Here is a 14,025-nt window from a genome sequence, read left to right as displayed (position 1 = left end):
GGTAAATTAAAGCAAGCCATTTTGTAAACATGCTTTCCAAAATGTGCCTGGAATATATTTATCCTTACTAATTTGGAAATATTTAAAACCATAAAAAAGCTCAGTCCATGAGGCAAAAGCAGCTCTCTTCTTCATACCTTAACTGCTAGAACACAAACAAATTGGATCTTTTGCACTTTAAGGGCAGATACAGATATCTAAACATAGACTACAATGCAGTTAAGGCTTGAATACTGCTAAATAGCAGTTTGAAAATTAAGTTCTCCAGTCAGTAAAAGATAGATAATAGCAGCAATGGAACTGAGAGACTTTTACACTGTGTTTCATAAAATGTAGCTTATCCAGAGCAAAAAGAAGCTATTAGTAAATGTTCAATCATAGCTTCTGAAAGAAATACCTCAAATACACTTTCATAACAGAAGTAAACTTATCACTGCAACTCCAATCACCCTTCTTCTAGTAAGGAGGATGTAGCACAGAGGAAAAGAGAAGGTTTATTATTTACTATGTATTGTAAAAACTGTAACAACTAAATTGTTAGAAAGCAGTAACAAAATAATGAAAAGGCTTCATATACATTTCAAAATAATGAATTTTTAAAAATTGTGCATTCAAAATCTGTAGAGCGTTCACTGTGATAGGCATTTATGGCTTTGTATATACCTAAAGAATAAAATCGGTTTAATACAAAATAGAACTGTTGCTACCAATATCTAATTGATAACTGCTGAAATTGACAGATATACATTTATAAATGTATATAGTGTTTTTTTTTAATTGCTTTGTTACTGGTCATTTAAAGAGTATAAGGGTACATGTTAAAAATGTGAACACTACCAAAAAAAGAATTACAAATAAAACTAAAAACTAATTGCATAGTTATCAAGTGATAAACGTGCATTTTTTAATACCTAGAATTTATTATCTTAATGATTGAATTACTTGCCTAGAAAGATAAAACTGCATGGTTGGGCCCAGGAGTTTGTTTTATATTGTATCAGCTCCTATGATTTCTAATTACCTGCTAATGACACGGAGTATTTCCAAAACACTCACTGGTAAAGATGAGCAATATTTACTTGTCAGTGGGGGAACATAGGGTCAGCCTTGTTCATACCAGGGCGACACACTGGGCAGCATAAGCAACAGAAAACCACAATACTGCAGAGTTCAGATAAAGCTGTAAAACTCTGGGAGATGCCATGTGCCTTCCAAGACACAAATAATGTGGTTCCTTTGCCCCAATCTAGACAAACTATTCAGTAAGGAGCAACCTAGAAAATGCAATCAAAATAACCCACTACTCCTGTCTACACTTTTCAAAGCAAGTTATGGGGAACATGGTAAATAAAGGACATGCAGCATTTGCCAAGTGGACTTTTGATCTAAAAATGCTAACTCTCCTGTTCCATAGAAGAGGTCCACTTATCACTTCTACTGCACAAATGGAAAGAAGTGGCAAGCAGAGAGAGGCAGCTGAAGTCCACATGTGCCATTATGGCTTCACTAAGTAAAACAGCTTAAACAAAAAAATGTCAGTACCAATTTCTGTAAAACGTAACAGCACCAGCAGATCCCTAGAAACCTACCATCATTAGGGAACACAACCTTAAATAAAATACAGCACGTTAGATAAATTTAATAAATACCAGCTTCTGTAACTTACATGTTTAAAATTAGCTTCATAATGAACATAGGCAGCATTCTCTGAGATTGTGATGGCATCACAATTAAGCATATAGTGCAAGCAGCACAGTGACCTTCCAGTTTATAGTAACCACATGCAGACTACTTTCTCTGAGGAAAGTGGCTATATACGTTGTGTGTGCTAGGGTGTAAATATATATTTATGTTTTTAAGAAGTTCAAATGATATTCTAATGCAAGTTGGTTGTATTTATTTACAGTACTTGTCATTTTGTAAACTTTGAATCATTAGCATATCCAATTGCACAAAAGTACTCAAAAACTTAAGGTAAACTTAAACTAAAGCAGAAATTTTAAATATAATTTGACCTATGTTGAATTGGAATAAATACTTTAGAATCATGCATATATTACTAAGCGATACTAAGTGAGGGGGTATTTTCTTCTTATTGGAACAAATACTTAGCTAGAGAATCAAACACCTCTACCATAAACTAGTTTACTGCCATACTATCTGCCAATGAAAATTTCAGATCATCAAAGCAATGCTGTTTGTTTGCAGCTACAATCTTGTGTTCCTTTTTTGTATTGGGGGGGGTTGTTAATATAAACAGTAAAACCAGGTTTTGCTTTACATGGACCTAGGTTTTAGTTTGTGTGAGGTAGTTGACATTGACTCATAAAGCAGTCATAAAGCTGTCTGATGTCACACCTCACCAAAATTTGTGTGCCCTGTCTCCTTAGCATGATCCCTTGCAGCTGATTGCCCAGTCAACCCTTTCTGACACACCATACAACGCAATGCAAATTGGTTTACGTCTGTAAACTGCCTCTTCTTCCTAGCATCATCTGCAAGCTCCATAGCCTGGACAAGAGCCTCATCATCTGTTGTCGAAAAGACAGTCATTGGAGGCATGTCAAGATCTGCAAACAGACGTTGTAATGGATCATAGTGGATACCATCATAAATGAGTAAAACTCGTTTAGTGTAACCAGAATCTTCCCCAAATCTATCTATCCGTACAGTCTGAGTGTCTACCACACAAATCTCACACTGGTAGAATTTGGATAGAATGGAAACTTCAATAGCACCTCCCCATGTGTCTTCTCTTCTAATCCATGTGCAATATTCCTCATTACTTTTCCCAAGAACAGCCTCACAGTAAGTAGATGGGTCACTGGCCACAATCTCCGCAATGAGGTTGCGCATTTCTGGGGCACATGCCGGGTCATAAACACCCCCTTCTACCACATAATAAATGCTTGTGAACAGACATGAATTATCTGCTGGAACTACCCTCCGGACAATTGTTGGCTGTGCTGGTGCATTCCAATTACCAAGGTCAGTTTTGGAAACTGGCGGAATTTCTGATTTCAGCTTACTTTTATCTTCTTCCACAATAAGTGTGTCCCCTGTAAGGGACAGAAAGAAAACAAAAACCAATCTATTTAAAGATAAGGTATGTTTATTATGAGCACAAGTTTTTTAATTTTTCATACTATATTTTCACAATCAGTACATATTAGTAGAAAAAAAATGCTGAAGTACACACCAATATTATCAAAGCCCATGAAACAGACAACTGAACTTGTACAAATTAGCGCAAACTTAATCATATGCCTGACGAATCTTATAACCTACAAATGTCTATTACCCACTATGCGACAGTTTGCTTACTCCCCTCCTATCTGAAAAAACAAAATTCTTCCACCACAACCACACCGACTATTAAACGCCCTCACCAGATTTGATGGGCAGATTTTTTAGTGTCGCCTCTCCGTCGCTCAAGTCCAGGGAAGCAGGGGGAAAGCCCACCATAACGCGCTGCTGGGGCCCTGAAATACCTGTAAGACCTGCTATGCGCTCCTGCAACTCCCGGATACTGGAGCGGTCTGTGAGACCTTGTAGGAGCTGGGTACCCTCTCGGGTTTTACATCTAAGCCGCAACATAATGCACAGATATATGAAAGCACTGGAAATAGAGTAACTATTGTCGGCGATAATACAGGAAAGGCACTGAGTCATTTCCGGCGATTTGAAGTTCTCTTACCAGTGGCAACGCACTCTCGCGGGATTTTCTCCTAAAAGCGCATCCTGGGTTAGTTGAGGATCTAATTGCTGCATGGCTGTAGGAAGTGCGAGCTGTGATACAGAAGATGGCACAGCTGAATTCAGGCAGTGATTTTACTGAGTCTTACCACCTAATAGTATTGCATTTGTAAAAGCGGTTATTCACTTTGGAATAAACTTTTAGGGGCAGGTTTATCAAAACAAGAGTTTCGTATCCCGAATGGGAAAAATTCGGATTGGAAACGAAGATCGCAAATATCATGAAAATGCTTACGAAAAAATCGTATTAGTCACGATAATATCGTATTGGTGATCCGAAAGTCATAAAATTTTCGTACCGAACGATTGTAAACAGCGGCAAAACCGATCTGTGTTTTTCACGCTAAGAATACGAAAAAGTCATGGAAAATACGATTGGACCGATCGAACAAACAAGGCAGAGCGTTCGTGGATAAGTAAATGTGGCCCCTAGTGTGATGACAAGATTGATATTCTGACACAGTTTGCAAATTGGTCTTCGTTTTTTATTTCTTTTTTTTTTTTTTTTATTATGTAGCATTTTGTTTAGTAGCTCCCCAGTTTTGAATGTTGTCTTTCTTAACACAGCCTCCAGTTAAAAAAGTGCAGTTTAAACATCCTACAGATCTTTGACTCTTTGTCTGATGGTCGGTTTGCCATCTTTTTTGGAAAAAAATATTGGCCTTCCTATAGTTTTATCTTTCTTTCCTATTAATAACATTGATGTCAGGCATCAATTTTACCAGCCAGACCAGTAAAACACCGGCCTGGGGAAACCCTGTCAGACAGTAAATTCAGATGTCTTATCTCGCTAGACCAGGGATCTACAAACTCAGATGTAAAAATTGTTGGTGAGCCACACAAACATAAAAAAAGCTATTTGGGGATGCCAAATAAGGACTGTGATTGACAATTTGGTAGCCTCAAGTCTCTGTGCTTCCAAATTTACCTCCAAGCCAGAGATATAAAAATAGGCACGTACTTTAAGCATACCTCCCAACATTTGAAAACCGAAAAGAGGGACAAAAAGATTTTTTTGACCACGCCCACTTTTGTGGCCACGCCCCAATTAACACACCCCATTTTTTTCTAAAAATACTCCTTTTATATAGTTGAAATGGCGGGATCAGATGCAAATGTGCTACAACTCCTACATATAAAATACAAATATAGAGAAAAGGCAGTCAGTTATAAGTGAGTTCTAACTATCTACCAGTTTTGCCCCCCCACACAGGGGAGACTCATACACAGAGCCCCCCATACACAGTACCCTTTATACACAGTACCCCCCATACAGTGTGCCCCCCATACACAGTACCCTTTATACACAGTGCCCCCCATACAGTGTGCCCCCTATACACAGTACCCTTTATACACTGAGCCCCCCATACACAGTACCCCACATACACAGTACCCTTTATACACAGTTCCCCCCATACACAGTACCCTTCATACACAGAGCCCCCCATACACAGTACCCTTTATACACAGAGCCCCCCATACACAGTACCCTTTATACACAGAGCCCCCCTATACGAGCTCCGACTCCTTGCGCTGCTTCTCTCCTTATGCGGCTCCTTCTCCGGCAGTCCCAGGCCCTTTTATAAGGTTGCGCCCGTGCGTACGTGTGACGTCATTACGCACGGGCGCAACCTTATAAAAGGGCCTGGGACCGCCGGAGAAGGAGCTACATAAGGAGAGAAGCAGCGCAAGGAGTCGGAGCGTTCAGCTTAAGCCCTCTCATCCTGCTGTCGCAGATCGTTCTATGAATGTCCCGCATTTCCGTAATCTATTACGGAAATGCGGGACATTCAGGGAACTATCCGGGACAGCGGGATGCGCTATAGAAAGCGGGACTGTCCCTTTGCTTTAAGGCCACCGAGAGCAACAACAAAGGGGCTGATGAGCATCATGTTGCTTACAAGCCACTGGATGGGGATTACTACGCTAGACTGCTAGACTGTGATGTAAGAGTACACATATGTAATCAAAGTGATAAGGTGGGTAAGCACCTTGATGCAGTGATGAATAAGGACAATGGATATCAGTGGCATACACGCCTAAAGTATGCAAGCTTAACCTCAGGCCAATCCATTGTATTACAACAATGGGAATAGGTGCAGTCTGAGAAAGGGCTGCATCAATGAGCCAATGCAGTCTCTGATCTGAATCAAACCAGCCTGATCTACACCTGCTCAATTTTCAGGCAGATGTTGGCCCATTAGGACTCAAATCGCATCTTAAAACAATAAGGACACCAAAAATTAATTTAAACTGCTTTTTAGATATATAATAACTTTGTCTTGATGTAAGCTCTATAATTTTGCCAAACAAGTACCCCAAGTTCCTCTATGAGGGGGCTGCCGTATTTGTGCAGCAGTAGTCTGTTAGCATTTGAAGATGTAACTGACAGGTTGAAAAAGAAGTCAAGTTTAGAAACTTCAAGTAGCAATTACTTACAAAGTAAGCTATATCTTCTCATGTACTGCATGTCCCTTAAGAGCACAAAAGGACACAAAAATGAATTGTATATCTGGTTAAAAAGTGGGAGCAAAATGCTCTAGTGGTGCTGCTGGTGCTCTGCAGCATAGCTAGAAGTTGTACATATAAATACATCTGATGAAATATTGCCAGCAGAATTTCCAGTGGCAGTTATTGCCAGAACCTGCCAAAACAATGGGTTTTTGCTCACTGTTTTATTGATGAAAAAATGAATCACTAAGTTATGGTCAAATACAGGAGCTAAGACTCTAGCAGCAAAAGGCTTGGCTTATCAACCACCACGATTTTGTTTTTAATTTATTTGAATCCCTAAAAAAGTCGAAGCTGAAAGTAGAGACCGTAGAAACTGTCCCACGTTGCCGTGCCCAGCAGTTTATGCTTATATGACACTTCTAAAGTCCATCACTGTTCTTCAATCAACCATGTCGGCTGCGAGTCCTGGCACAGTGCTTTAAATCGTGTAGCGTGACGTCACGATCACGCGAGATGAGACTTGTGACCTCTGGATGAGCTGCCTGTCTGGACCCAAGGTTCTGTGAGACGATTAAACAGCGGTCCGGCGCCGTGGGCTGTGTTAAGGAAAGCGCAACTTTTGGGCGGTATGTATATGGCAAGATATTCCTCAACGTCTGATATAATATAGTTCTAGAGAAAAATTTACGCGCACGCAGGTTTACACTTTTTTTCAAGATTATTTCGCACATAGATTTGAAGTGCCTGTTTTATGTTTAGCAAATAGTTACGTTTTATGGTTCACTGGAACCACGATTTAATGATGGTCTGTGTATTTGCTTAGAGATTTCCTGACAACACCTAACAAATGCAGGTTCTCAGTGTAACCGGTAAGTAAAAGAGACGCACCTGCCGGCTGATATAACACAACATGAGTGTGTTCCTTTAGTCTATTTGTAAACGTTGTGGCTTAAATGGACCAGAGGGAAAAAAACGAATCTATTTAAATTTGCAGTCTTTACATATTTGGATAGGCTAAAGGCAAATATTACTATAAAAATGTTTTTTTCGGTAAATGGCTTTATATGCAGAAATGCTTTAAATATGGTATGTCTTGACATATAAATTGTTGATATCTAGAGTTTCCCTTTAAATGCTGTTCCACAAAGTACCTAAAAGTTAAGAAGGTTTAGCAATGTTTTAATTTAGACATTAGTAAATAGTTCTTAAGAGTAATACTTATAATCAAGAAACACTCTATCTGCATATTTTTGTTAAACTACAGGGTTACTGAAAATGACTTTTAATACAAAGTTGATATGGACTGGTCTGATTGCTACCTTGGATTTGGGAAGGAATTTTTTTCCCCACCTGAGGCAAATTGGAAAGCCTTCATATGGGATCAAGCTAGCAGTTAGGCAGGGTTCATTTAGACTGATGCCACACGGGCGTATTCTCTGCAAGCCGAAAACTGCTTGCCGAGAATACGCCCCGCTACTGTAATTTTCGCTTACCTTGTGTCTGCACCCGAATGGAATGTGCTCGGGTACAGGCACATGTAGCCGATATCCGCCAAAAAACGTGAGACCACGTCACACATTTTCCGTGGATAACGGCTACATGTGCCTGCACCCAAGCGTATTTCATTCATTCCGGTGCAGGCACAGGTAGGAGTGTATGGCGTTATTTTCAGCAAGCGTTTTTCCGCTTGCCGAAAATATACGCCATATGCTATGTGTGGCATCAGCCATAGAGTAAAATGTTGAACTCCAAGGGCATGAATCTTTTTTTACCCTAATAAATAACAGCTGCAAGCCACACATACACATATTTTGAGTCCAGTGGTATTAACCCTTTAAGTGCCAGCCGAATTCGTCATTTCAGTTCCCCCCAGTGCCAGACGTTTTGTGAACATTCTGTGCTCTCTCAATGTAGGGGCTTTTATTGGGGGCAGGGTTAAGTTTAGGTAGGCAAACTATATATTGTTTTTTTCAGGAGAACCTGAGCTTTCCAAATCTACCTGAGTTTTTGTGTATTTCCACTTCTGGAACAAGATTTAGAGCTTGAAATACAAAAAAAAAAAGAAAAAATGCAATTTTTCATGATATAAGGATTTCTACCAGAAACACATTTTATTTTATGGACAAAAATTCAACTGATTTGGAAAGCCTCATGTCTCCCGAACGTGCCAATACCTGATATGTATAGTTTTATTGAGATTTCTGACTTCTATAGATCAAAAACTCCCAGCAGTAAATTACTAAATTTTCAAAGCATTACAGCAGAATACGGCACACTTTACATTCCAAAGCCAAAAATCCTGGAACATTAGGTTTACCCCAGGAAACCATACATTTTTGAAAACTACACATTCTGACGAATCCGAAATGGGTAACTATGTCTTCCAACTCCTAAGTACCAAACGGCAATGCTTTACTGAATTTAGCATTTTCTATAAAAAATTATGAAAATTCTAAAAAATCACCTCAAATCTTCCATTTTCAAGCACCTTATCTCCCACATAACATTAGGTACGAAGAAAACACACCCTAAATATAAAAGCCAGGGGTCCACTGAACAGTTTGATGCCCATTGTGCATAGGATCACCGATGTATCTGGAATTTAGAGACCCCAAAAGGAAGTTAGTACATACAAATTGCCCAGGAGATCTCTTTAGCTACTGAAAATTCAACACATTTACTGCATTTTCTGTGGGATAAAAACACAAAAAAATACATTGACCCCCCAAAATCATATATTTTTGGAAAGTACACATTCGGACGAATTCAAAATTGGTACCCATGTCTTTCTACTCCAAACTACCGAGTCGCAATTCTTTCCCAAAATTGCCAGTTTTGATGAAATACCTAAAAATCACATCAAATCTTCCACTTTCAAGCACCTTATCTCCCACATAACATTAGGTACCAAAAGAACACACCCTAAATATGAAAGCCAAGGGTCCGCTGAACAGTTTGATGCCCATTGTGCATAGGATCAGCACTGTATCTGGCATTTAGAGACCCCATAAGGACGTCAGTGCATAGAGATTGCCCCAGAGGTCTCTTTAGCTACTGAAAATTCAACACGTTTACTGCATTTTCTGTGGGGTAAAAACACAAAAAAATACATTGACCCCACAAAACCATATATTTTTGGAAAGTACACATTCGGGTGAATTCAAAATTGGTACCCATGTCTTTCTACTCCAAACTACAGAGTCGCAGTGCTTTCCCAAAATTGCTAGTTTTGGTGAAATACCTGAAAAACACATCAAATCTTCCACTTTCAAGCACCTTATCTCCCACATAACATTAGCTACCAAGAAAACACACCCGAAATATGAAAGCCTAGGGTCCGCTGAACAGTTTGATGCCCATTGTGCATAGGATCAGCACTGTATCTGGCATTTAGAGACCCCATAAGGACGTCAGTGCATAGAGATTGCCCCAGAGGTCTCTTTAGCTACTGAAAATTCAACACGTTTACTGCATTTTCTGTGGGGTAAAAACACAAAAAAATACATTGACCCCCCAAAACCATATATTTTTGGAAAGTACACATTCGGGCGAATTCAAAATTGGTACCCATGTCTTTCTACTCCAAACTACAGAGTCGCAGTGCTTTCCCAAAATTGCTAGTTTTGGTGAAATACCTGAAAATCACATCAAATCTTCCACTTTCAAGCACCATATCTCCCACATAACATTAGGTACCAAGAAAACACACCCTAAATATGAAAGCCAAGGGTCCGCTGAACAGTTTGATGCCCATTGTGCATAGGATCAGCACTGTATCTGGCATTTAGAGACCCCATAAGGATGTCAGTGCATAGAGATTGCCCCAGAGGTCTCTTTAGCTACTGAAAATTCAACACGTTTACTGCATTTTCTGTGGGGTAAAAACACACAAAAATACATTGACCCCCCAAAACCATATATTTTTGGAAAGTACACATTCGGGCGAATTCAAAATTGGTACCCATGTCTTTCTACTCCAAACTACAGAGTCGCAGTGCTTTCCCAAAATTGCTAGTTTTGGTGAAATACCTGAAAATCACATCAAATCTTCCACTTTTAAGCACCATATCTCCCACATAACATTAGGTACCAAGAAAACACACCCTAAATATGAAAGCCAAGGGTCCGCTGAACAGTTTGATGCCCATTGTGCATAGGATCAGCACTGTATCTGGCATTTAGAGACCCCATAAGGACGTCAGTGCATAGAGATTGCCCCAGAGGTCTCTTTGTCTACTGAAAATTCAACACGATTACTGCATTTTCTGTGGGGTAAAAACACACAAAAATACATTGACCCCCCAAAACCATATATTTTTGGAAAGTACACATTCGGGCGAATTCAAAATTGGTACCCATGTCTTTCTACTCCAAACTACAGAGTCGCAGTGCTTTCCCAAAATTGCTAGTTTTGGTGAAATACCTGAAAATCACATCAAATCTTCCACTTTCAAGCACCATATCTCCCACATAACATTAGGTACCAAGAAAACACACCCTAAATATGAAAACCAAGGGTCCGCTGAACAGTTTGATGCCCATTGTGCATAGGATCAGCACTGTATCTGGCATTTAGAGACCCCAAAAGGAAGTTAGTGCATACAAAGTGTATACACTGCAATATAAGCTACCGGCATGTGCATTATGCGGCATAAGACCCCCTAACAGTAAGGAGACCCTAGAAAACTATACATTTTCCGAAAGTACACAATCTGACAAAACAAAAATGGGTAAATACATCTTTCTACTGCAAACTACCAAACTACAAAGCTATGCTAAACAGAACGATTTTTTTGACATTTCTGAAAATTGTCACAAAGCTTGCATTTTACCCCATTATGTACCCCCACATTTTGTACCGTATCAACATGAAACATTCTAAATATGAACACCAGGGGTCTACTGAACAGTTTGATGCCCTATATGCATAGATTTACCAAACTATGTGGGGTACAGGGGCACCCAAGTAAAAATAGTGCATATGAATTTTCACATAAGATGCTTCGGCTCATGCAGTTTTTGCACCCGGTATGTGTATTATGTGCCATACGACCACCTAACAGTAAGGAGACCCTAGAAAACCATATATTTTCCGAAAGTACACATTCTGACAAAACAAAAATGGGTAAATACATCTTTCTACTACAAACTACCAAACTACAAAGCTATGCTAAACAGAACGGTTTTTATGACATTTCTGAAAATTGTCACAAAGCTTGCATTTTACCCCATTATTTACCCCCACATTTTGTACCGTATCAACATAAAACATTCTAAATATGAACGCCAGGGGTCTACTGAACAGTTTGATGCCCTATATGCATAGATTTACCAAACTATGTGGGGTACAGGGGCACCCAAGTAAAAATAGTGCATATGAATTTTCACATAAGATGCTTCGGCTCATGCAGTTTTTGCACCCGGTATGTGTATTATGTGCCATACGACCACCTAACAGTAAGGAGACCCTAGAAAACCATATATTTTCCGAAAGTACACATTCTGACAAAACAAAAATGGGTAAATACATCTTTCTACTACAAACTACCAAACTACAAAGCTATGCTAAACAGAACTGTTTTTGTGACATTTCTGAAAATCGTCACAAAGCTTGCATGTTGCCCCATTATGTACCCCACATTTAGTAACGTACCAACATAAAACACTCTAAGTATGAACGCCACTAGTCTACTGAACAGTTTGATGCCCAATATGAATAGATTTACCAAACTATGTGGGGTACAGAGGATGCCAAATTGAAATACAGCAGACAAAATGTCCATGTGCAAAGACAAGTAACAAAGAACAATGTAAAAAGCAATAACATTGATAAAGATAAAAAAAAATCACTAAAATCATTTTTTTTTTTTTGCCTAATAATATCTGCGGGCAGAATAACAGTTTGAGTATTTTGGCTAGGGCAAATAAGTTTTACAGACAAAGTCAAGCAAACAACAACTATGCATAACTGAAAATGCTATAAAATGGCTAAACATGCAGTAAAATACCCAAAAATCCACCAAAATCACAGAAAATGTAGTAGAAACACCAAAATAATACACAAAAGGTATTGCGCAGTGCGGTTAGCGAATACACTATCCGCAATGGCAATAAAACATTTTTTTCAGGCAAGAATAAAAACGATGCGATTAGAAAAAAAAAAATAATTACAAAATTACATAAGTGTGTAAGTGTGTGTGTACATGTGTGTAAAATGTGTTTTGTGTGCATGTGTGCGAGTGTGCAACCAAGTGTGAGTTTTCTCTAAGTGCTGTAAGTGATGAATGTTTGAAAACCTCCCAAAAATGCATGTGTGTGTGTGTAAGTGTGAGTATAAGTGTGTATTAGTGTAATAAATGTGTGATTGTGTGTTTGTGTGTGTATTTGCCACTTACTTGGGGTCTAGAAGATCAGGATCTGCAGGAGAAACTCGATCTGGCACAGCAGCATCAGCCCATGTGAGGGGGCGGGGCAGGAAGCAGGGGGGCCAGAGGGGGAAGCTGCAGAAGGGAGAGGAGCTGCACAGAAAGCCATGTGGATGGCAGGTAAGTCCCATGGGGCCCCTGGGTGATCGCTACCCAGGGGCCACTCGTTCCCCACCTCTGACTATTGTCTGGAGGCTGGGGAACGAGTGGGGAGCGAAGGAATGGCTTGAAAAGCCATTCCTCCGCTCCCAAAACCGGAAGTGCAGCAGGACGTAGAATCTACGTTCTGTGGCACTTTGGTCCTTTGATACACAGGACGTAGATTCTACGTCCTGTGGCACTAAAAAGGTTAATATTAAGTTTATCCTCTTTTGCTGAAAAACACTTTCTATAAGAAGGCTTTCCACTAGATGTCAGTAAATTATTGGTGGGATTTTCTTCCATTCAGTAATAACACAAGTGAGTTTGGGCATTCATGCCTGGCTCTCACTTAGTAGTCTAGTTCGTGCCACAGGTGTTTATTTTGGTTATGCTCAAGGGATAGGAGGAGACCCACATCCTTCAGGATGAAATAGAGGAAACTGAAACCCTTAAATTGTGTTATGACAACAATTCATTTTTTGAATGGAGATGAAAGTTCCTTTAGTTTGTGGAAAAGTTAAGTGTTTTTTATCACTACTGAGTTTGGAGGCAGAAGAGCTTTTTTTTTTCTGGACCTAGCGAGGAATGAATTTACTACCGTAAACAGAAACAATGTGCAGGCTACTCTCTTCTTATGTTAACATATTGCTATCCTAGCAACTTTTTTAAAGAGACCCAAGTATGCCAATTTACTCTCTTTCTGGCCCACAGTTTTTTTGTAAACAGGGGAATGCCATGGATACTTTGGAGGATGCCTTTAGGATAAAGATCTGTATCTCTATTAAGAGAGTTTAATAGATATACCGTTTTATTCACTTGATATAGTCTACAGTTTTATGATGTGAAAAAGACTGTCATTATATCTTTGTTTTGTTTAATAATGAGATTAGACATATTTTAAGGAAATGGGCAAAAGGCCACTGTTATTGGCAAGAAAGCCATAAGTAAATTTAAGATAAAGTTAGATTAAAGTGGACCTGTCACCCAGACATAAAAAGCTGTATAATAAAAGTCCTTTTCAAATTAAACATGAAACCCAAATTTATTTTTATATTAACACATCCAGACCCATTATAAAGGCATTTAAAAATCCCAGCTATCAATCATATATTGCTTGCCCCGCCTCTATGCCTTAGGCATAGAGGCGGGGCAGACAATAACTTTAGCTTTCCGTTCAGCACTACCTAGATGTCACTGCACATCTCACTTTTCCCCTCCCTCCTCCTCATCTAATTGTGTAGCCAGTGCA

General features: G+C 39.3%; 2 protein-coding genes across 2 annotated transcripts in view; one reads left to right on the top strand and one right to left on the bottom strand.

The window, feature by feature from the left end:
- Positions 1–574: 574 nt before the first annotated feature.
- On the bottom strand, positions 575–3,690 carry yod1 (YOD1 deubiquitinase). The gene is made up of 2 exons (XM_002932122.5): positions 3,390–3,690; positions 575–3,059 (listed from the first exon to the last, which is right to left on the bottom strand). The coding sequence occupies exons 1-2, from the start codon at positions 3,670–3,672 to the stop codon at positions 2,353–2,355; spliced, it is 990 nt and encodes a 329-aa protein (XP_002932168.2). The 5' UTR covers positions 3,673–3,690; the 3' UTR covers positions 575–2,352.
- A 3,125-nt stretch (positions 3,691–6,815) lies between these two features.
- The window catches only part of pfkfb2 (6-phosphofructo-2-kinase/fructose-2,6-biphosphatase 2), a 31,142-nt gene continuing 23,932 nt past the window's right edge, over positions 6,816–14,025 (top strand). The window contains 1 exon segment of the mRNA NM_001129923.1: positions 6,816–6,836. The gene's annotated coding sequence lies outside the window, so the exon portion shown is untranslated.

Source organism: Xenopus tropicalis, chromosome 2 (assembly GCF_000004195.4).
Source record: "Xenopus tropicalis strain Nigerian chromosome 2, UCB_Xtro_10.0, whole genome shotgun sequence".
Lineage (NCBI taxonomy): Eukaryota > Metazoa > Chordata > Amphibia > Anura > Pipidae > Xenopus > Xenopus tropicalis.
The sequence above is the reverse complement of the archived record's forward strand: the minus strand, read 5'-3'. Positions and strand labels throughout refer to the sequence as shown.